The 24,273-nt window shown below is 36.6% G+C and overlaps 1 protein-coding gene across 10 annotated transcripts in view; it reads left to right on the plus strand.

The window, feature by feature from the left end:
• Positions 1 to 24,273, plus strand: part of Asph (aspartate beta-hydroxylase) — a 214,376-nt gene that overhangs the window by 155,724 nt on the left and 34,379 nt on the right. For 9 of the 10 annotated variants that reach the window (XM_048783014.1, XM_048783017.1, XM_048783013.1 and 6 more), the window contains 3 exons: positions 4,817 to 4,915; positions 8,225 to 8,314; positions 13,373 to 13,510. In XM_048783014.1, coding sequence (XP_048638971.1) covers positions 4,817 to 4,915; positions 8,225 to 8,314; positions 13,373 to 13,510 — 327 coding nt within the window. The remainder of the gene's footprint in view (positions 1 to 4,816; positions 4,916 to 8,224; positions 8,315 to 13,372; positions 13,511 to 24,273) is intronic. The other variant, XM_048783020.1, reaches the window with a different exon arrangement.

Below are 24,273 nucleotides of genomic sequence, written 5' to 3' on the forward strand. Positions count from 1 at the left end.
ATTGTTTGGCAGGCCTGTACGTCGGTCTCTCTCTCTTCCTCTTCTCTCTCTCTCTCTCTCTCTCTCTCTCTCTCTCTCTCTCTCTCTCTCTTTCCTGGGTACCGCATCTCCAGTTACTTTCCTCTAGTCATCATAGTAAACATCAGACTAAAACAGACATTGTATTTGCTAATGGCCATAACACAGTTAGGGAGCCTTGTCTTGCAGAGTTTGATTAATGAAAACATCATGTGTTTCATTTACTCAGGATCTTGTGAGTGGAAGAACTCTCAACTGTCACAGACATATCCATGATTTTTCTACTTCTCATCTTTCTTTCCTTCCTTTATCCCTCTCTCCCTTCCATCTAAAAAGTCCAACCAAGTGCTGGCTGGTTGGGGCAGGAGCTAAGACTGTGGGAGTGTCGAAACCATTGTGGATGTGTCCTTACCCCTTTCTAAACCCTCCCTTCGGTATAGACATTCTTGCTCCCTGACACTAAATCTCAGATACATGAAGCATTTTACTTCACCTTGAAAAATAAAATTTACCTGCTGTTGTTTTTTCATTTGAAATCATAATCTCACCTGATTGAGCATAATAGGATGCAGAAAGTCTAAAATGTAGCCATAATATACAATTGAGTGAGTTTCTTGTTAAGGAAGCACTAATAGGCTAAATATAAGTGTGGAACTTGCCTCCCCCACTCCTCTTACTTCTAAGTTAATAAGCTATATATAATGGATTCTTTTTCCTTAACCAAAGTTTATCCTAATGTGTTCATGTCTTTATCAAAAGTTATTTTCAGAAAGCTAATATTGCAACTTTGTATTTTTTTTCCTCATTGATTTTTATTTTTGAGTAAATTTACAAAAATCACTGATAGTTCCCATTCTGAGCTTTTGCTGCTGTTGGTTTCAACAAAGAGACTGACTCTAAAATGGTTTGATGTGGATTGCTTATCCATAGCTTTTGGGGATTCAATCTCTGTCCCCCTTGCAAGTGAGTGGCAATGCCAGTTACCTAAGCCATCATGGTCCAAAGTTGAGCATCATTCCTGATTCTTCCTGGCCCTGCCTCAGGTTATCCTTCATTCATTAAAATCCATACAGGCTAGCTCAGAAATGGAGCTAATGGAACACACACAAGAATGTATGTCCATGATATTATTACCCTAGGTAAATGTATAACTGCACCAGTGGTCTGACCCTACTTTGTGTACAACCAGTGAAGTGAAAAACTGTGCTCCATTTGTGTACAATGAATTGAAGAGCATTCTACTGTCATGTATACCTGATTATAAAAATAAAAATAAATTTAAAAAAAGAATAAAATTACTATATCCTTAAAAAAAAAATCATGTACATCTATAATCATCCATGAAGTTGATGTTCCAGTGCCAAGTCACAAATTTCTGTTCCCTTTACCTTCTGAATAGCTTTCAAATTCTTTCCTCTTTTAACCCAGGCTCATCATCTCTTACCTGAACCTTGAGACCCCCTTTGCTCAGGTTCCTTCTCTTTAACCTTCATCAACCCCAGACACAACCATCTATCTCCCTCTGCTCCAGCTCACCCATGCTTTCCTGGCCCACAGTACTGGTCTTTAAGCCCATTTGATTGTGTACGTGAATGTCCAAGAAAATACCTGCCATAGGTATGTACATGTATTATGTACATTGTTAACAGTACATACTCCAAAATAAGTTTTTAGATGAAATGAAATTATGATGGATTCATAATTTGAATGGAATACATAATAATATTATGTACAATATGCTATTTAAAATACTTTTCACATTTTATTTAACTGACAGATCTTGCAATTTTACTAAAAATATCATTTTAGTAATAGCATTGAGCAGTGCTATTTATAATTATATTAATCCCCCTTTATCCATGGCAAATATCTTCCAAGAACACTAGCGAATGCCTGAAATCAGGGATAGTATTATACAATATTCTCTTTCTCACTCCACCCCATATACATACATACATATATATAAACAATAGCATATTATATATAGCATATTGTACATAATATTATTATGTATTCCATTTAAATTATGAATCCATCAAAGGGGTTAATCCACCGATTAGGTTACAGCTCACGTAACCTGATCATTTCACCTCTGAATGTTCCTGCATTGTCTCATATAACAAGCTTTCGAAGGACACTTTACTCAAACCATAATGCTAGCTTTCTTAGAAATTTTATAAATCTACATGTTAATTTCAACGAGACAACAAAACCTGCACATTCATTTCACATCCACCTCCAAACTGCAGTCAGCACACTACCTACAGGTAAGGCATCAAGTGGGTAGGGCAGCACTGTCAGCTGCCCTGGGTGCCCAGGTACCAACCCATCTAGTAATATTCATACAGGATGTGACACATGACTGTCCACTATGCACATGGAGGAGAGCCACAAGCTGTTTCACACTTAGGATATTTCAGAGACAGATATAAGTTGAGGAACTTGAGATTTTTTTTTTTTTTTTACTCTCCAGAGGATTATCTCACACATTAATTAATCAGACCTTTTGTGATTTGATGCAACTTCTGACCCCTTCCCCAGCCTCTTCGTTGACTTCTGTTTATAATTTAACAACATTCCCTTTTGCTGTTCCTGGCTCACTATCCCTTTTTACTGACTTCTTCTGTACCTTGAATGCCTCCCCTCATTGTCTCTCATCTGCCACTTCTTTAGTGAACTCCTATTCATCCCTAAACACCTTTCAGACCTTGCCCCCAGCCACCTACACCATAGGGTGAGTTATGTGCCCCTTCTCTATAGATACTGATGCCTCTTGCCTATTTCTCTAGCTACATTGAACATCTTGTATTGTCATTGTCTTCGTGTGAATCTATCTCCCTCCCTTGACCAAGAAGACCCAGAGGAAAAAAAGAGTATATCTCATTTCAATTTCTATGTTAGTGGTCTGCAGTTCTTTATATTCTAAAATGCCTAGTAAGTGATTTAATTTGTTAATGACTTGAGATGGTGGCTGTGTGCCTGCAACAGGCAGAAATGTCATCTGTGTGGTTGTAATAATTTTAATATTATAATAATCCCTGCATGGCTGTGCTGGCAGAAGCATGATCTGTGTCAATTCTCTTCCATTCCAGGGATAGGAAGTACTGAGCTCTGATAAGCATCTAGCATGAGGTCAGTGCTGGGGAAAATGCAGAAAAGGCAGAGCTTGCACTTTCAGAGATCTAGTTAGAGAGGAAAACCCGCCATGTGCCCATCTATACATTGAGTACCATAGTCTTGAGAACCCTCTGTGTGCTGGACATTGAGGATGAACGAAACAGACACAATCCCTGTAGAGCTGACATCTCACTAGTTGAAGCAAAAAACATATATATAATAGGTCAGGTGGTGATGATGAACACAAGAAGAAAAATGAACCAGGAGAGGGAGAAGTTGGAGGGTGACTAGTGATGGGGTCAGGGTCAGGGGTGGGGTTTGCTGAGGTGGGACCTTTGAGCAAGGGTTCCTTCATTCTGGTAAGGGAGTGAGCCATCTGGTTATCTGAGGGAAGAGTGTTTGAGGCAGAGTACTGTGAGTTCAAAGGTCCTGAGGCAGAGGTGCCCTTGGCTTGCTGTGAGAAGCAAAGAGTCCAGCATGCCTCAGAGGGACAGAAGAGTGGAAAGGAGCATAAGGCTGGCCTCGGCAGGGATCCCTGGAACTCTGTCTTTCACTCAGTGGAATGGATCATAGGATGGAAGTGATATGACTTACAATTCAGCAAGTTCCTCAGGGATCCACAAGGGGTGTGGACTGCAGGAGTGCAGAGGACCCGCAATCAGGAGGTTCCTGTAAGAAGATCAGGGAAAGATGCTGAGGCCCGAACCAGGGCAGCATCAGTGAAGGAAATGACAATTGTTAACAATTTTAAATATGCTTTGAAGGTTGTGTTGGCTGGACTTAAGAATGGATGAGGTTCAGGACCTGATCTGAGTTGGAAATACTGAAGTGTAGGCAGTGTGCACCATGTGGATTCAACAAGGTGTGATGTCCCCTCTGTGCACATGCTCCTTCTGTAGGTCCCCTTGGTGTGTGTGACTTCCTCTTCCTACTCGGGCTCAAGAGTAAAGAGGCAGCATGTGTATCTTTTCTGTACATCGACATGGCTCAAACTTTCATCTTGTTCTTGTTCCACAAATTAGTTTGTGAAAGCATCTTCATAAGTTGAATGGTGTTTCATTTATCATTGCTAATACTTAATTAAAAGCATTTGCATAATTTATCACTAAATCCTAATAAATGCATATATAACACACAATAATGTGATTTGTATTCAATAGTTGCCTGGGTTTTATCACAGAATACTGTACTTGCTCACCAACTTTATTTTCAGTGCTTAAGAGTCTGGGCACTCAAATGTTTCTTATGTAGTATGAATACAAAGCATAAATTTTCTCTTAATTAAGACAATGGCTAAGGCACATTATATAAAGCAACCTATAATAACCATTTAGAGTTGGATTCAAACAGAGCAAATTTAAAGCCCTTTTCCCTATTCACTAAAAAAAAAAAAAAATTGAAGTCCTATAAATTGACACATATTTTGCTGATTTGCATTGTTAAAGCAAATGCTTCAGCAGTTATTGCCATTTCATTCGTGTAAATGTGAAAAGTACATTGAGTTGAGAGGAAATAGGGCCATTGAAGTTTAATGACTGCAGTGAGACAAAATGTCATAGTGTTTTCAGCTGTAACATCATAATCCAGTTCAAGTACAGCAAAACTAATTAAAATTTGTTTTGACAGTCATTTGTGCAATTTGTAATCTATCACAATAGCTTTTTGTTTTCTTTGAGTTCAGGTACTGAATGTGACACCTAATGATGGCTTTGCTAAAGTGCATTACGGCTTTATCCTGAAGGCACAGAACAAGATTGCTGAGAGCATTCCCTATTTAAAGGTAACTATCATTCCTCTTCCTCTTTTCATCTTTTGATTCTTTTGAGTCATTCGGACACTCTTGATTATGCATTGTAGATTGATTGGCATGCACTGCTAAGGCTTTTCATCCTCAGAATGTACACCCTCTGACCATGGCATTCACAGGCAGCATGGACCTCCACTGTAATTATAGGAGTATCAACCATGTAAGCAAAGATTATTTAGAAAAGACTTTATGTTATGAAGAAACCCCTAAAACTGAAACTGATAGCATTGCTTTTTTTCCCTCTCTTTAATGCAGATTGAACCCATAGGTGCTCCACCACTGAGCAACACTACCATACCTTTTTATTTTTTTTATTTTGAGACAGGGTCTTATCTCACTAAGTTATCTAGGCTGCACTTGAACTTGTGATCCTCCTGCCTCGGCCTCCCTAGTTGTTGGGATTACAGTAATGCACCACCCCATCCCACTATTACAGTTTTAAAATCGTGGCAAAAGTAAACACCAGTGATTGACACAATATATTAAAATATGGATAATGCAGTAAACATGTCTTTCACGAGTTAATTATATATTAAGTCAAGTCTGAATAGGGCTGTTGTTGCCTATAAAAAGTGAAGAAACAAGTGCAGTTTGAATAGGTCACACACCTCTCCAAAAGCCTATCTGATAGCTAAAAATATTAAAATAAAAATAACATTTTTTTTTCACCTGTGTAACTGGATCCTTGTGAATTCACCAGAATCACATTTGGTCTACTCAGGGACGATGCAATAGAACTTTCTATTTTTTGTCTATGTTGTCTCCTATGGTGACCATGTGACCTTTGAACACCTAAAATATGGTAACTGTGTTTGAGAAAGTGAATTTTAAATTTTATTTAGTGTTAATTAATTTTGATTTCAATTGTTGAACATGGATAGTCGCTACCATATTTAACATATAGCTGATAGAATGACTAAAAACATTTTCTGGGCTAGCATCACCACTTCTGTGATCTCTTTTTTTCATGTGAGTCTAGTCAGATTCCCACTGATTGCAAATAGTTTGTGTGTTTTATTTGGTCAGGACAGTTCTATTAAAATAATTCTAATTGCTTGTCTTATTTGAGAATTTGAACATTGCATAGATTTCTAGTCTCTTTCGAAAAGGTGTATAACCCTGGGACACAGAACTGAGCAGTGGTGCTGCTTAAGATGGCCTGCGCCCCGTGTCTGACCCAGCTATCACAGGGCCTCCGGAAACCTGTTCATTCTTTACTAGGGTCCTGCAGACACACAGGTTTCTCAAATTTAGAATATTCTTACTTTTCCTTTGACCTAGGAGGAACTGATAGTATTCTCCCAGCTTCCAAGACAAAAAAGCAAAAACCAGGATAGTTAATTCATAAACAAGAATGTTTGTGTGCCAATCAGTTTATCCTGTTGCTTGCTAAATTTCAGTATTATGCAAATAAAATTTCTTCTTAGTGAAAGATAATGGGTTTCTTGTGAAGAGGCCTCAAAGATGCACATTTTTAGAAAAAAAAGTCCTTGACATTTAAATATTTTTGACACTTGTCCTTCTTTTGATTTTATAAATTCATTCGCTTGCTTTAATATTTTCTCTCTTCTCTCTCTCTCTTTTTTAACATAAATTTCAATTTCAATCCTTGTGTGGGAGTTGGAAGAAATCTGTTAAATGTTTTAGAATAGGAATCATTTAATAAGAATTACTTTCTAAGATCCAAATTGGCTTTAATCTTTCCATTTGTTTCATTAAAATTTTCATTAAAAATCATGATGCATTTATTCTTTTTTTAATAATTAATTAATTTAATTAGGTATAGATGACAGCAGAATGCATTTTGATTCATTGTACACAATTGCAGCATAACTTCATTTCTCTGGCTGTAAACGATGTAGTGTCACACCATATGTACAGTCATACATGTACCTAGGGTAATGATGTCCATTTCATTCCACCATCTTTCATGCCCCCATGCACCCTTCCCAGCCTTCCCTCACCTTTGCCCAATCAAAGTTTCTCCATTTTTCCCATCCCCCCCCAATTATGGATCAGCATCCACTATCAGATGGTTTTTTGGGATTGGCTTACTTCACTTGGATGATATTCTCCAACTCCATCCATTTACCTTCAACTGCCATAATTTTATTCTTTTTAAGGCTGAGTAATAGTTCATTGTGTGTATACATACCACAATTTCTTTATCCATTCATCTATTGAAGGGTATCTTATTGTGAATTGAGCTGCTATGAACATTGATGAGGCTGCATTACTGTAGTATGCTGATTTTAAGTCCTTTTGGTATAGACAGAGGAGTGGGATAGCTGGGTCAAATGTTGGTTCCATTCCAAGTTTTCTAAGAAATCTCCATACTGCTTTCCAGATTGGTTGCACCAATTGCCTCTTCTGTGATCCCTTTCTTTCACATGAGTCTAATCAGATTCCAAACAGCAACCCGCTGATTGCAAATAGTTTGTGTGTTTTATTTGGCCAGGACAGTTTTATTAAAATAATTCCAATTCCTTGTCTTATTTGAGAATTTGAACATTCTGTATCATTGTACAGCTAGGGTAATGACAGGCACTGACACAAAAGAATGGTGTAACTGCCATTCTGCTGGCATGAGATGAAATTTTAAGAGTAGTTTTGATTTGCATTTCTCTAAATACTAGAGATGTTGAACATTTTTTCATATATTTTTTGATCAAATGTATATCTTCTTCTGAGAAGTGTCTGTTTAGCTTCTTAGCCCATTTATTGATTCGTTTTTTTGTTTTTTTTTTTGTTTTTTTTTTTTTTGTGTGTGTGTGTGTTAAGTTTTTTGAGTTCTTTATATATCCTGGAGATTAGTGCATTTATTTTGAGAGGAAATAAATATTACTTGAATTGGGCTGCCATCACTTCAGACATGAGAAATTAAACATTTTGATTCAGGAATAAAAAGATACTAGATGACATATGGTCAGATTTGGAAAGCAAAATAAATGTGAGAGATACCAAGCCACAGATATTATTTGGAATATTAAAATATGATTGTAGCCATACAGTGTTAAACAAAATAGCATATTGATTTTATGGACTATTCAGTACTAATTAATGATATATTAATGCTAAATTTAGTTTTATGACATCTTTATTTTTGCATTGTAAATATTAACCAGTAACCTCATTCCAAATGTTAGTATTGAGATGCATTTTTGGTTCTTCAACTTTCCTGTATGATATACCATATTTCATAGGTAGGACATTTTATGTAAGTCAAGGAATTAAATCTGGTATTTAATTTTTTCCCAAATACTAACACTATTCTTTCTATAGGAAGGAATAGAATCTGGAGATCCAGGCACTGATGATGGGCGATTCTATTTCCACCTGGGAGATGCCATGCAGAGGGTTGGAAATAAAGAGGTAATGCGTTTGTGACTTCTTGTTCTCCTGAATAGAGGAGAGGGTGTAAGTAGGCATGATCATTTCTAGAATGTTGCAATTGATAATACCCTTCTAAAAACAACAATTTAACGATTTAGCTATTTAAACTGTGTTTGAAACAACCTAACAATTCCAGGTTAATCCTCTAAAAGATTTTTGAGATTTGGCTTTTATAGTTTCTTTCAAACAATCAGCTAAATAATCACAAGAAAGGTTTCTAAATTGTTGTGTTTTTTTTTGTGTGTGTGTGTGTGCGTGTGTGTGTGTGTGTCTATGTCCATGAGATAGAAAGCATGTTTGAATGTATTTGTGTCTTTGTGTATGTCTGTGTGTGTGTGTAGATAGATGGTGCCTTAGAAAAGTGCCTTTAAAAATGTGAAATGAAGAGATGTTTCTGAAACTGTTTAAATTTTTAAACTATTTTAATAGCTTGTCCAGATTCATTTTTGTTTTATTTGAAATTTCAAAAACAGTCTTTATTCTGCTGATCCCTGAGCACACTGATCCTAATGGTTAATTGTGTAGCTTCCCTTCTGAAATATTTAATACAGTTTAAGATGAACATTTGTAGCTAGGGTAATGACAGGCATTGACACAAAAGAATGGTGTAACTACAAAAGTTACATGTTTTCTTTGAGAGTATTTCTTTTTTCTTAAGTATAGTTGTCAGCTCCTGTAAATGTGATATCGGACCTTTAGTCATGACATCTGGTGCTATAAATTTCAAAGCCCTCTCACAGTTCATCACAAATGATGTGGCAAAGCCCACCTCTCCTGCACTGTTGAAGGAGTTCTAGGCTCAGCCGTCTTTAGAGTCAGTGAATGAAAAGACAAAGTGAGGCACTGAATCTTTGTAACTGTTGCATTCCACATATGCATTAAAGTGTCATCTAAGGATAACACAGCATTAGATTTCTAAAATTAATGAAGTCATAGGACCATCTGGACAATTGGGGGATCAGAGAAGGAAGGGGCTTTGTGATGGGGTAATTGCCTCCTGAAGACATGAACAAATTTGTTGTAGTAGTGGTTTAGATAATTGATGCTGTTTTCTGTATACATTTCTATTAATCTGTACCTTTCTCTCTCTAACCTACTGATCAGTCAGCTAAAATAGAATGAGACAATTCAGTGGAGAGAAAGAAGGGAGAAGAAATTTCTGGTTACTTATCATTTTTGTATTTCTTCACTCTTTTAGATGTAAATGGTCATTTTTCCTTTGAATGACAGGGAGAACAAAGATTTTGCTATAGTATCTAACACTGGATAAATGTTCATATCTGACTACTGTAAATATAATTGTCACTAATTAATTTATCTTTGAACATTTCAGGGTCTAGGGCAAAGATAGATAAAAGAAGTCTGATTTATCTCAGATCTTAGATGAAAACAGCCCTTACTTCAAGGACAAAGAACTCACTACTAACCACTTGTGAAGGGCTTGGTACTTGAACCCGTGGGACTATTCTAACAGCATATTAATTATCATTAATATGATAATGATCAACACAGTTCTTGAGTTTAAAAAGTTCAGAAGGACTCATGCTTACAGGAGGACAGAGACAAGCCTCTAGAACCTCTTTTGATATTTCTGATATCTCTGGGTGTTGAATCTCCATTTCTGATTTTGCATATCAAGAGGCAGCCACACTAAATGTTGTTATGCATGGAGCACTGCTCTGGCTGAGAGAGGATGCACCATAAGAAGCAAATCCATAGCTGAAAAATAGATTTTAGAAAAATCTTTGTAACAGTGGACAGGGGTTTGCAGTGGACAAGGATTCCTGGGATTTCCATGACTTCTAAATCCACATTCTGGCTTCCTATCTAGTCTCAGTTTCCAGGTCCAGATTCATGTCTGCTGCCTGCTTATTGTCATCTCACAGATGTCACACAGACAACTCACTAGTCTTCCTCTAAGCTGTTTTCCCCCTAGGTTCCATCTCTTATTCCATGATATTGCCAGCTTCCCAGGATCAAGATCTGAGTCAGATTTTCTGCTCTCTCCACTCACTCAGTCTATTCAGGACAAGAACTGGGACTGGCTTTCTAAGCTCTTTGGCAGCCATCTCACTCCCCTTCCTGTGCATGGGTGTTAATTCATGAGTGTCACCTGCTACTTCAATGACAGCTATAAGAACCTGACTGTTGTTTGTTTCTTTAGTCTCACTTTTTTTTCTAGGCTACTCTGTGTTCAAAAAACCTGTGTGCAAATCAAGTCCCTTTTCACACACTGGCCTTTATAATCCTCCATAGGCAGATTGCAGCCAGCTGTTCTCATCAAGAGTGTGTCTCCCAGTCCCTCAGCATAGCACATCACAGACAGAGCAGGTCCAGCTAGGCCACTGGCAGGCCCATTGCACAGACATGACCCAGGTTTTTCTGAGTTGATATGGGTATGAGAAACAAAGCCACACATAGCAATAATTCCATAAAAGTAGAGATGACATTGATATAAACCCATTTAAGAAAATAGCCCTGGTGGTTTTACTGTCTGTTTCATTTGTTTGTTTTCTTTTGTTGTACTAGGAATGGAACCAGGGGCTTCACGCATGCTGAACAAGTGCTTTATCACTGAGCTACATCCTCAGCCCCTACTGTCTATCTTAGTAATTGTGATCAGATGCATATGATTCCTGATAAGATAATAAATAGTAAGGAGGAAATTTTTAGAGGTTTCTAAATTGAGTGTTGATTTTCTAGCAATTTTTATTGTAAGGTAGTTTGGATGTTTAAAAAACAGTCAAGGGGAATTCACTTGGATCCCCTATGTATCAATGAAGGCAATTTCTGAAAACTCCTGACATGTCATTTTCATGATTTGGTTTCTCCCAAATGTTAAGAGACAGAGGAGTGCAAAACAAAGGGTCCTGTTTGACACAGGCGTACTTACTCTAAGTGTCAGAACAAACGTTCCGGACAAACATGCTCCTGTTGAGTGGACAGACTTCCCCAGGCATTCACACAGTGAGGACAGAAAACCCAAGGCACAGCAGCTCTTGAACCAGAGCTCTACTGTTTGCTTTTTTGGTTTTCCTGTAATGACTTATGCCTAGTCCCTAAAATGTATGGCTGATGACTCAAAATTGAATGGGTTGTCAAACTTTCCAAAATATCATTGACTATACTTAATATTGCTGTTCACTTTAATACCCAAAAGCAAATGGCTTAGGAAATAATATCCTAAATTCAAATTGGACAAAATCACACAGTCAAATTAACCTCAAAGGTAAATGGAATTTCTTCTTCTTCTTTTTTTAATCCTACAATAATCAGCCATTTTAACTTTCTGATTTTTAAAGAAACTCTTCTACAACTTACATGTACATCAAGGAAAATATATAACAATGATTAGTATGTGTGTTTAATTTGAGACATTAATGAGAAAGATAATTAAATAAAAACATTTCTTGATAGCTTTTTTAAATAATACTAATATAGATGGAGAGTTAAACAAACTGGCAGGAGCTGTGAATTCTAATACAGATATTTAACCTTTATAAACCTTGATTTTAACATTTTTAAGATGGAATATTTGGACATATCAAGTGACATTACACATATAAAAGTAAACTGTAAAGTGCTGTTGAAAATATAAGGCAGCATTACTATCACCTTTTACTTTTTTAGGAAGAAAAATTTGAAATATGAATATTTATATGCTTTTAAATATTAATACTTTTATATCTAAAGATATAAAAGATCCATAGTTTTTTAAAGAATATATTCAAGTTGATACTAAATGCTTTTTTTATTGATCAGAATATACATTGATCAGAATATACACTCTTCAAAAGTGATCACTAGATCAGACTCGTAGAAATAGAGAGGATAATATTCAGTGTACCACTAGGAAAACCTTCCATGTCAAAGACATGGAGTGTGCATGGGAGGAGGGGCAGCATGTAGGAGGGCCACTTGAGAGCATATGGCTGGCCTGGGGATCATTTAGAGGAGCCATATGGAGCAAGGTATTCCACAACCGTCCCTGAGCTAGTCTTCTAGGAGGTCAGTTGTATCATGTTACAACCACCCTAGAGCCACAAATGTTATCCCTTATGGCAGAAAAATATATTTATTAGAAACAAAAGTTCCCTTTTAAAAATCGAAAATGGAATATCATTATATTTTTTTTGTCAACTCAGAACAATGTCTCCTTTCTGTGTACTTAATTTAGTGGGGAGCTTATACTCTGTTACCCTGGGGTAGATGGAGTAGCTTCCTTAAATATGGACATGGAAAGAAAGTACACATGAAAAGAAATCATTATCCATTTTAGCACCCCAATTCAGTAAATGCAAATGTCTTTGAAGTAAACATTAAAGTCTTAGACTATTCCTTTTAAAGGAAACAGTAACAGAACTAATGAATGAAAACTAAAAATATAACCATTGTCACTCTGGTGTCTTAAGTTACTTATCTGTTCAATAAACAGTCCTGGAGTGTGCTAGACACTCAGGGGAGACAAAATGAGTGGGGAAATGAAACATCCAGTATTCGCAGAGCTTACAGCTTGAGTGAAAATAAAATACATGTGTTCATTTACACTAAAAGGTCATAATCAGAAACTCAGTTCAATAGTAATGTTTTCACCAGATCTGAACAGAGTTGGGTACTTAACAGACAAGTTCTTTATTTAAATATCTCTCAAAGCACAGAGAGTCCTCAACTTAAGGTGGGTAGACTCAAGATTTTTCAACTTTATAATGATGTAAAAGCCACATATATTCAGTAAAACTCTATTTCAAATTTGATCTTCTCCCAGCTTAGAGATGTGTAGTATAATACCTCTCACAATGACAGGTGATGACAGCCAACTGCAGATCCCAGTCATCCATGAAACCTCAAAGAGGATCAGCCAACACTTTACAGTGAACTCTGTTGCTAAACTACAATGTTCTATAGATTAGGTGGCTTAAATATATTTTCAACTTGCAATTGATTTAGTGCTGTATAAGTGCACTGTAAAACTAAGAGATGATTCAGTCCTTCATTTCATTCAGAGTAGTGTTGAACACAGTCTTGCTGTTCTTTCAGGCATACAAGTGGTATGAGCTCGGGCACAAGAGAGGACATTTCGCATCCATCTGGCAACGCTCGCTCTATAATGTGAATGGCTTGAGAGCCCAGCCATGGTGGACCCCAAGAGAGACAGGCTACACAGAATTAGTGAAGGTGAGTGTTGACTTAGGTATTGTCCTCACCTAATCTCTTGCCTATTTCCTGCTCAAAATCAGAATGTTAATCATGGAAAGAAATGTCATGAAGAAGATGCATTTTATTCCCAGTAATATTTTCAAAAAATAGTAGAAAAAGAATCTCTTCATCCCATTAGCTAAAGGTATCATCTATAGGATAAAGTAGGGAATTTATCTGGAACAGTAGTTCTCATACTTTTTAGTCTTGAGACTCCCACATGCTTTTAAAAATTATTCAGCAGACAAGGAATTTTTTGTTTATATAGGTTATATCTACCCATGTAATCTTTAGAAATTAAGACAAATAAAATATCATTTTATGTATGAATTCTTTAAAAATACCAATAACATCATTACATATTATTATAAATAACATTTTTTACAAAATAATTACATTTTCAACACAAAATATAGTGAGATTATTAGAATTGTTGTATATTTTTACAAATCTTTTTTAAATATTTGGTTCATAGAAACTGGGAATATTCTCACATTTACTTCACATAAACACTAGAACATTGATGTTATATATCATGTGTTCTCTAGAGTGTTCCACTGTGTATCTGTGCTCAAATGAACATAAAAAGAGAAAAGAACATCTTCTTAGTTTGGAAAGTTTTGATCTTTCCAATCCCCCTCAAAGAGTCTAGAGAACCACCAGGTGTCCCTGGACCACACTTTGAGAACCACTGATCCTGAGGCTATGGAAAGAAAACAATTATAAGTATTTTTAGAAAATGTTGTGGCAGATATGTAGGATAGGGAAACTAAGTAACTCTTAACAACTTAATAACTATAAAAATGGAAAATTTTTATGTTGGTAGGCTAAATCTGAACTTTTGACTATTTGTGATTTGGGTAAGTATGGTCAGAAGTTTACTTTAGCTCATTATTCTTAGATTCATCAATGGACTCATTGTTAATTTTACTCGTTGTTTTAATAATACCATCTTCTATTCAAAATGTAGAAATGTCACGTACCCTAAGTGTTAGATGGGCTTCTATATTCTGACCTAGAAATCTATCATTTATACATGGTTTGTAGAAGATAATATTATAGAATATTATAGAATATTTATACAGTGTTTGTGGAAGATAATGTTATTGATTTCAAACAGTTCATTTTACATGTGAGGGAAACAGGAGGGAAGAACAGGAGTGGCAAACCATTGGGAATTCTAGAATCAGGGTGATAGAGATGTGGACATTCTTATACTCTTTTTCCTACTTTTGGGTATATGTTTAAAATTTCTCACAATATTTTTGTGAAACAACATCTTATAAGACTTATAAAACTTCACTGATTAATTGTTCTACTTGGAGAAAAGAAGTTTCAATGCACTTACAATGAAACAGTCTTATTTGATCACGTTTATTCTATATTTCATTATAAAAACATACTTTATAATTATCTCAACCAATTGTAAAGTAGGTTGCCATCACTTAGACTTTGAATACTTTAAAGAGGTGAAAACCATGATATGATGACTAAATATAAAGATTAATTTTAAGAGGTTTCATACCCAGAGTAGAAATTGCATAGGAATAGCACTTCCTTGATAAATGTGCTGCACTTAGCACTCTCAGTGATTCTGTTCCTTTGTCAAAGTCCATCTTCCCTCAGATCAGATCACACTGAACTCTCTTGATTGTCCTCCCCCATTTCTTTCACATCTCTTTGTGAGTTTGCTTCCCTGCTATAGATTTTAGGATGCTTCCAAATTCAAGTAACAGAAATGAAAATCAAACCTGACTCCAACAACTAAGAACTTTATTGATTCACATAAATAGAAGCCTAATGGTAGGGCAGACCTGGGGGTAGTATAATGGGGGGAGATTTTCTTGGCTCTACACTTCCTCCTGTGCTGGTTTACTGCAAGAAGGTTGCCAGCAGTTTGATAGCATTGTTGAACTACCATCCCAGTCCTGATTGCCTGTCAGAAACCCCCTAGGAGACCCTTTCCTATAGTTAATTACCATGTCTTGTGGCACTCACTGTTACAAAGGAGTCTGGGACACCAAGTAGTAGCTGGCAACAGGCTTCCAGGAAGAAAGCGAGAATATCTCTCCATCAACGTAGGAGCAGTATTTTCTTCAGTCTCATCCAATCTCAGTCAATTTATGGATTAGCTACTGGCAAGGGGCTCTGAGGGAATCCTTAAGCCAGCCAACAGGTCATGCCCTGGGAGCCAGGAAAGGATCAGCTTCTTTTCAATTGAATGGCTTATCAGGGGGCAGAGGGACACTCCAACTAAGTCAGGGTTCTATTAAGAAGAAGGAAGAGGCAAAATGGAAGTTGAAAAGGAAGCTGACAGTTCAGGATGTGTGCACTTGGACCCAAATATTGTTCTCTGCATTCTCCGCTCCCAACCCTCTTCATTCATTTTCTAAGAAGTCATCTTTGCTGTGAGTCATCTGTTGTGAAATATTCTTTTACAACTATGCGACCCAAACACTTCTTTGTGTTCTATCTTCAGCTGTACAGGAACATTAGCATTGAATATGAAATTAACTTACCATGTAAACTCCTGACTGCTATTCTTTTCCAATTGTATAAATGGTCAGGGTCTTGAGTCCATTTGGGATGCTATGGAAAAATGCCATTAACTGAGTGGTTTATGAGCAATATAAATATATTCCTTGGGATTCTGGAGGCAGCAAAATCCAGGATCCAAAGTGCCAGTGAGGGCTTCCTTTCTGTTACACATATGGTGCCTTCTCTCTCTGTTGAGCGCTTGCTTCTGGTTCGTAGATGGTGTTGTCTGTCTGTGTATTCACATGGTGGAAGAGGTGGAGGTCTCTTTCTGCATAGTATTGAAATTAATTTAGTGGAAACTATCCAAAATATCCATCCAAATGATGAATAAATCAATAGACAAATATGGCATATTTACACAATTACAGTAAAAAGGAATGAAGCACTGATTCTTGGTGGAATGTGGATGGACCTTAAAAACATGATGCTAAGTGAAGGAAGCCAGTCACAAAAGACCACATATTTCATGATTGAACTGTCCTATGTAGGCAAATCCATAAAGAGAATTTTGCCAGGGTGTGAAAGATTGGGGTAAAAGAAAGTAACAATGGTTATGGGGTTACTTTTTGGGGTAATGAAAATGTTTTAAAATTAAGTAATGTTGTTGGTCATACAATTCTGAATATACTAAAAATCACTAAGTTGTAAAAGGTAAGTGAATTTTATGGTACATGAATTATATCTCAATAGATCTGTTAAAAATAGGCAACCACCCATTAAAAGACTAAAGACATTCTTCACAGAACTGGAAAAAAATAGTCCTAATATTTATTTGGAAAAATAAAAGACCCAGAATAACTATAGCAATTCTAAGTCAGAACAAAGCAACTCTCGAAGAATCACAATACCTGACTTCAAATTATACTACATAGCTATAGCAACAAAAACTGCATGGTACTGGCACAAAAACAGATGCATAGACCACTGAAACAGAACAGAAAACACAAAAACAAATCCACAAAGAGCCATTGTAACAAATGGTACTGGGAAAACTGGTTATCCCTATGTAGAAGAATGAGACTTGTCTCTCACCCTGCACAAAAGTCAACTCAAAATGAATCAAAGACCTAGGAATTAGACCAGAAACTATCCAACTTGTAGAACAAAACTTAGGGTTAACACTCTAACACATAGACACAGGCAACAACTTTCCCAATAAGACCCCTAAAGCTCAGGAAATAATGCCAAGAGTTAATAAATTGGATAGCATCAAATTTAAAAGTTTCTGCGTAGCAAGGGAAATAATGAAGAGAGAACCACAGAATGGGAGAACATCTTTACTAGCTACTTTTCTCACAGAGGATTAATATCCAGAATGTATAAAGAAACCCAAAAAACTTAACAACCAAAAACCAAATAGTCCAATTAATAAATAGGCAAATGAACTAAACAGACAATTCTCAAAAGAAGAAATAAAAATGGCCAACAAATATATGAAAAATGTTCACCATCATTAGCAGTTAGGAAAATGGAAATCAAAACTATACTGAGATTTCTTCTCACTCCAGTCAGAATGGCAGTCATCAAGAAAACCGACAATAATAAATGCTAAAGAAGATGTGAGGAAAAGGAACACTTTTACTTTGTTAGTGGAATTGTAAATTAGTACAACCACTATGCAAATCAGTGTGGAGTTTCCTCAAAAGACAAGGAATGGACCACCATAGAGTTCAGTTATACCACTCCTTAATATTTAGCCTAAGAATTAGAGTCTGTGTACTAGAGTAATACATGTTTATAGCAGCACAATTCACAAGAGCCAAACTATGGAACCAGCCTGTGTCCATCAACAAATAACTGGATAAAGAAAACATTTTACATATATAATGTAGCTTTTACAATATGTGTAGCTTTATTTAGCCATAAAGAAAAATGAAATTACATCATTTGCAGGAAAATGGATGGAACTTGAGAACATTATATTAAGTGAAATAAGCCAAACTCAGAAGGTCAAGGATTGTATGTTTTCTCTCATATCTGGAAACTAGAGAGTATAAAGGAAAAGAATATGGGGTTGGGAGGGTGGATCTCATGAAAATCAAAGGCAGATCAGAAAAGTAGAGGAAAGGAACGAGGGGGAGGAAAGAGGTGAGAGAGATGGGAAATTATATTGGCCAAATTATATTGTTATATTGTGTGCATGTATGAAAAAGTAACAACAAATCTCACTATTATGTACAACTATACTGCACCAATAAAAATATGTAAAAAAAATAAATATAAATAGGCAACTATGATAGTATGTGGCAGTTCAAATACGTTAACTGTAAACAGGTTTCTGAAGGTTGTTGAAGAACCTAAGAATCATCTCTAAAGCAATACAGGGAAGCAGTTCAGAACCTGTCCTCCATAGCCACATTGCCTGGTTTGTCTTCTGGTTTATTCCTTATGACCAGTGTGGTACTGAGTACATTCTTATTGTTCCAGCTCATTTTCTGCAAAATGCCTATAGTAAACATTAATTATTATTATATTCTGATGATCATAATTTTGATTTATTACCTCATTTTCATAGAAAAAAATATCTTCCAATTTTTAAAATATGACCTGGAAAATCCAGTTTTAAGTAGTAATTATGATTTGAAATAGTAATTTAATGACAAGCATCTATTAATTGCTACGTATCTGCCATTCATATGCTGAACTTTTATATGGAATATTTTAATATTTATGGCATCTCTAAGATAGATATTCTCGTGTACATTATATATGAATAAAGTAAAGATTAGAGAAGATAAGAAATTTGCCTAAAATAACATACTTAATGGTGACAGGGTTGAGGTCTCCCTGTCCTCAAAATCCACATTCTTACTGGTATGCCACAGTTGCTCTGAGGGTTACCTATGTTTGTTCTTAGGTCTTGTGTCCTCCTTTTTGCTAACCAAGTATTTCAAAATTCTATTTAGTTGAGCTTCTTGATTTTAGCCCTGCCTGTTTCAAGCTTTATTTAAGAACAGTAAGGCCAGGGTGTTAATCACAGGGTTCCCAGCATCTTGATATCTCAGCCTGTGTGACATCATATGTTTAAAACTCAGGGCTTTGTGATAGTATTTTACTTTGTTAACTACCTTTATTGACAGAAATGGTAATATTGTACCATTAGGATTTTTTAAAAAGAGAGTCATGTCAAGGTGACCATTTACCAATAATTACTGTGATGTACAGAGAGCCAGTTGTGTGAGGAATCCAGGGCCTGTTGACCATTTAGTTGACAAACACTTGCATATGAGGGTATTCTTTCATTACCAAATTACAGATTTGAATATTCCAAACCATGCATCATCATCCAACCATTGATATCTTAAAATAGAAATCTAGATCTCCCAGCTGCCAGGTTTGGCCAAAAATACTTTTAGAATAATAATGCAGATTCTGGCTGTTAAGTGAGTGTTAACTACCATGGATAGCACATTTCCATTCAGCAGAGTGCTGTTTTCTTGGAGGCGTGGAACAGTGTTCAGTAGATGTCCTCTGGTTTTTTTTGTTTTTTTTTTTCCCCCTTTTGTCAAGTTTCACTGTTCCTCATTGTGTAGCTTATAATTCTGCAGTTCTAGCACTGGGTGTTATGCAACTCAATGAAAGAAATTGGAGAAAAATATTTCAGTGGAGTTTTCCCTTTGGGGCTTATTTTCATTAGAAATGAGTAGTTTGTTGTTCAAATCACAAATATCAAAGTGTTGATTGCCTTGAGGGTATTTACCATTGAAACTGAAAAAAAAAAAAGGATTAAATTCTTTGCTGGGTTGGAAGTAGAAATGATCCCTTGCAGTTAAAGAAAAGCCATCATACATTAAGTGTGTTGCTCTTCCTTTTTTGAGATTAACTGTTTGATCCACGTTATTTCATGGCCAATTTAGATGGAACTTGTATACATACAGACCACAGTATAGGCAGGGCTGAATCCCAGTGGCTAGGGAGGATGAGGCAGGAGGATTGCAAGTTCAGAGCCAGAGCCTCAGCAACATAGCAAGATTCTGTTTCTAAATAAAATATTAAAAAGGGCTGGGGATGTGTCTCAGTAGTTGAATGCCCTGGGCTCAATCCCTGGAAAGGAAGAAAGGAATGGAGTGAGGAAGGGAGGGGAGGAGGGAGGGAGAAAGGAAGAAAAAGAAACCACTGTGCAATTGCTTTTCCTACTTCCTAACTCTTTGAATTTGTCACTGGGGAAAAAAAAGGAAAAGTCTGGAATTCTGTTTTCTGAGCTCTTCAGAGCAGCTGGTCTGATGTAAACAAATAACATCACATATAAATTTGCCTTTCTTCATATTGCACTTTTATTACAGCTGGAGAAGTGCCCAGCAATACTTTGCCAGTGATGTGACAGAGTGCATAGCAATGATTGATTAGAATAGCACTCTCTGTCATTTTCCTCCGCACTATGGTTTTTATTAATTAAGAAATCCACTGTGTATGAATAACTTCACCTGGACAAAAATAGGACTTATGCAGTAATACATTAGTGGTTCAACATTTCTTTCCATGTGATTAAATATTTGAATGTTTTCAATGGATTGCTTTTGAAATGAAATGGATTGATAAAGAAGCAAAAATGTCACATTTACAGTGGAATTAAGCTGTAAATTAAGAGGATTAGCAGTTTTACATAAAATTAATATCATGGTATAAAGAAGTGCTAAAAGCAATTCCTTAAGCTTAACATAATAGTTTAATCTTATTTTTCAATGTCAAACTTTGAACTTTTGGGATTCTAGTGATATTTTCACAAAACAATGATGGGAGTCCAGAATTTGACAATTATGATTTAAAAGTGAACTTTTTAAATGGGATCCCACAATGAGAAGGAAATTAGTTTTGCTGTCAGCACTGATATTTTGGGCAAATATAAGTGAGCCTCACTTTCTATACCTCTATGTTTAGAATAATTATCCCAGTTCCTTTTCAATTCCAAGATTTTAATGAGGCAAACAAAGCAAAATATCAACTAAACAAAACCACCACGTTGGATGTTTCTGTGTGCTATTTAGGTGTGCAGCCTTACTAAATTGAGATCATAGAATGCCATATGATGCCAATTATGGCAATAGAGCAAAAGAACAAAATACTTGATATTCTTTGAGTTATTTCAAACTAAAAGACCATTTGTTTTCTTTCTCCCAGCAAAATTGGTAAATTCTCAGTATTTATCAATATGAAAAACCAAATGACTACACATTGGCATTTTATCTGTGACCCTCTTTGGGAACTCACAGTACAGTGTTTGATACCTCAGAATAATTGCAAACTGAACCTGTAGACTGGTATTCCATTTGGGGCTCAAAAATGTTTAATGAGGTAGCTCATGATCTGTGTTTTAACATACTTATGCACAGATCAATGGCATATACATAACCACATACATATCTGCTTGTGTATCTGTTCATCAAGATATTTGTTTTTATATATACTCAGGACGTCTCCCAATCAGGTTCTTTCACCCCCTTGAGATCAATGACTTTGGGTTTCTGCTCAGAGATGTCATTTCTTTAGGACTTAGTTCAGTACACACTTTCCAAGAGGTAGGATGGAAGGGAATCCAACCTGGTGTCCCCCTTATACCTCCTTCTGACTAATATATCCATTGGCCTTCCTACCCATCTGGACTAATCAGAAAAAAATGGGTCTCATTTGCCATCTGAGTGCTTACAGCCCTCAGGTTGGGTCTCCTGGCAATGTAGCCTGTATTTTCTCCTTTCTCTCAGGTGAAGAAATCCTTTTTCTCCCACTGTCTAAAAAGAACAAAATTCAGTTCTATAAGACTCCTCTCATGCTCCAGTCCAAGATGCCCCTTATTGTATTTTTTTCTTTAGAAAGGAGAATGAGACTAAAAACACCAAGGGACAATGGCCAGACCATATATAAAAAGAGAGCTGTGGCCCAGGAACCTGCCCAGGAAACACATCTGCTGTCTACAACCAACAGCCAAGGGAACCAGCCTGCTCGATGTCAGAATTATAGGAAGCCAGACCACAATCTCTAGTAACAATCAAGGAAGCTGAATAATAACTTCTGTAGTAATCAGCCCCAACTGGCTAGGATTTAATTAATAAATGACAGCTGCCCTGATTTTTGTCCACAGTCCCAACTTAACAACCTGAGCAAACTACATGTGCAATGCACCCTTAAACCATCACATAGGAGGTCCCACTGTTAGGTGTCTCCAGCCTCCTCAGGCCAACAGCTTCTGTGGAGGGCACAACCTTCCCTTTCTGCTAGTACAAAAACTACCCACTCTTCCTGCCTTTGAATCTTTGCCAAAACACAGGTGACTGTGTCTGACTTCTTTGCTGCAGCAAGCTTAGAGTAAATAGCCTTTGCTTTTTCTCATTTGAGTGGTCTTGGTTTATTTCCACAATAAGAAATGTCAGCTGCTTTCTTTGATCTTTATATTCAAGCTTGGAAAAACAAGGAGAGCTGATCAAAATGCATCAGGACCAGATAGAGATTGTTCCTTTAATGCTACTAATTTCCTTAGAGGTTTTATTAAAATTACTGCAAAGAGAATTTTCTGGGAAAGCGTTGTGCTTACTGAAGTGTTTGCTCTGATTCTGTAGCCTCAGCTCCTCACTCAGGGGGATGACCCCACCCTGGGGTACCATTTCTAAAGCAGGATGCATGGCTGCCTCTGTTCTTAGCATGCTGGAGAGGCACATTTTGGCTAGGATTTAAGCAAGCTGATTTTATCTCTGAAAATTAAGATATGTAATTCCTAACATAATTAAGATAAAATAATCTCTCAAAACCAAACTATATAATTTCTAAAATAGTAATGAATTACAAGCATATTCTTAGTCAGTTAAGTACAATTTGGTATTATATTGTATTGAAGTGACATTTTAGTCATTCATTCGCACTTCAATTTTATGCATAAATTTTGCCCACAGTAGTCTTTAATGACGTACCTTCCCTTAACGTAGACTCAGGACCTGTCAAAGTACCTACATATCTCAGGAATTTTCTGTCAACTGCCAGTGTCTATGTGATATTCATTCCGTTTTTCTTACGGCTAATCAAACATAGTTAAGACGTGATCTCGCTTTTATTACTCTCAGCCCTCTGAGTTCTTGTATGATGTTTGCACACACGTTAAAAACCTTTCCCCATAACCATGTTTTATTTTGCTCCTATAAATTTACTTTTGCCCATGTTGATGTAAATTTATTTCTGGTCCTCTTCCATCTGCTGTTTGCTTTCTTAGCTGTAGCTGGTTCTAATTTGAATCTGTTTTTTGTCTTATTAGCTGAATTATGTCTCCCCCAAACTGTTGAAACCCTAACCCCCACCCAGTACCTCAGAATGTAACTGTATTTGGAGACAGGCTTGAAGAGGCAGTTAAGAAGAAGCAGTTTAAAAGAAGCCATTATGATGAGCGCCCTAATCCTACCTGGTGGGAGTCCTTTATAAGAGGAAGTTTGAAATCACAGAGAGGTACCAGGAATGCATGCCCACAGAGAAAAGGCCATGTGAGGACAAAGTGAGAATAAGGCCATCTGTAAGCTCTGGAGAGAGGCTTCAAAAGAAACCAAATTTTCTGGGCTGAGGTTGTGGCTCAGTGGTAGAGCACTCGCCTAGCACGTGCGAGGCCCTGTGTTCGATCCTCAGCATCACATAAAAATAAATAAAGATATTGAGTCCAACTACAACTAAAAAATAAATATTAAAAAAAAAAAAAGAAACCACATTTTCCAGCACCTTGACCATGGACTTCTAGCCTCCCAAATTGTGAGGGCATAAAAGTGCTGTTGTTTAAGCCACTCAGTCTGTGTTGTTTTGTTACTCTTGGTTTAGCCAGTTAATACCATTGGTGGCTTTCATTAGTAGTCCTCCTCTCTTAGCAGTGTGCCACACTTACTGCCTCAACAGAAGTGTCCCTTCATAGAAGAAAATATTTAAAGTTCAGTTAGACCAATTTTGATTGATTAGAACAAAATTAAAGTGACTTTTTGTCAAGCTTGAAGCATTATAATCATTTTATCATCACCTAAGCATCTCATGGAGTTAGGGTATACCAACTAAGAGGTACAAGTAAAGAATATAGCCCAAGAGGCAAAAAGAAATTAGGTTGACAGTAAATCAATACACAGATTAGAGAGTTTGATTCAAAATGTGAAATATGATGCTGAAACTATTTCTTCACTGCTCACTGGTGTGCTCTCTCTCTCTTCTCTCTCTCTCTCTCTCTCTCTCTCTCTCTCTCTCTCTATATA

This window comes from Marmota marmota, unplaced genomic scaffold (genome assembly GCF_001458135.2).
Source record: "Marmota marmota marmota unplaced genomic scaffold, marMar, whole genome shotgun sequence".
Taxonomy (NCBI): domain Eukaryota; kingdom Metazoa; phylum Chordata; class Mammalia; order Rodentia; family Sciuridae; genus Marmota; species Marmota marmota.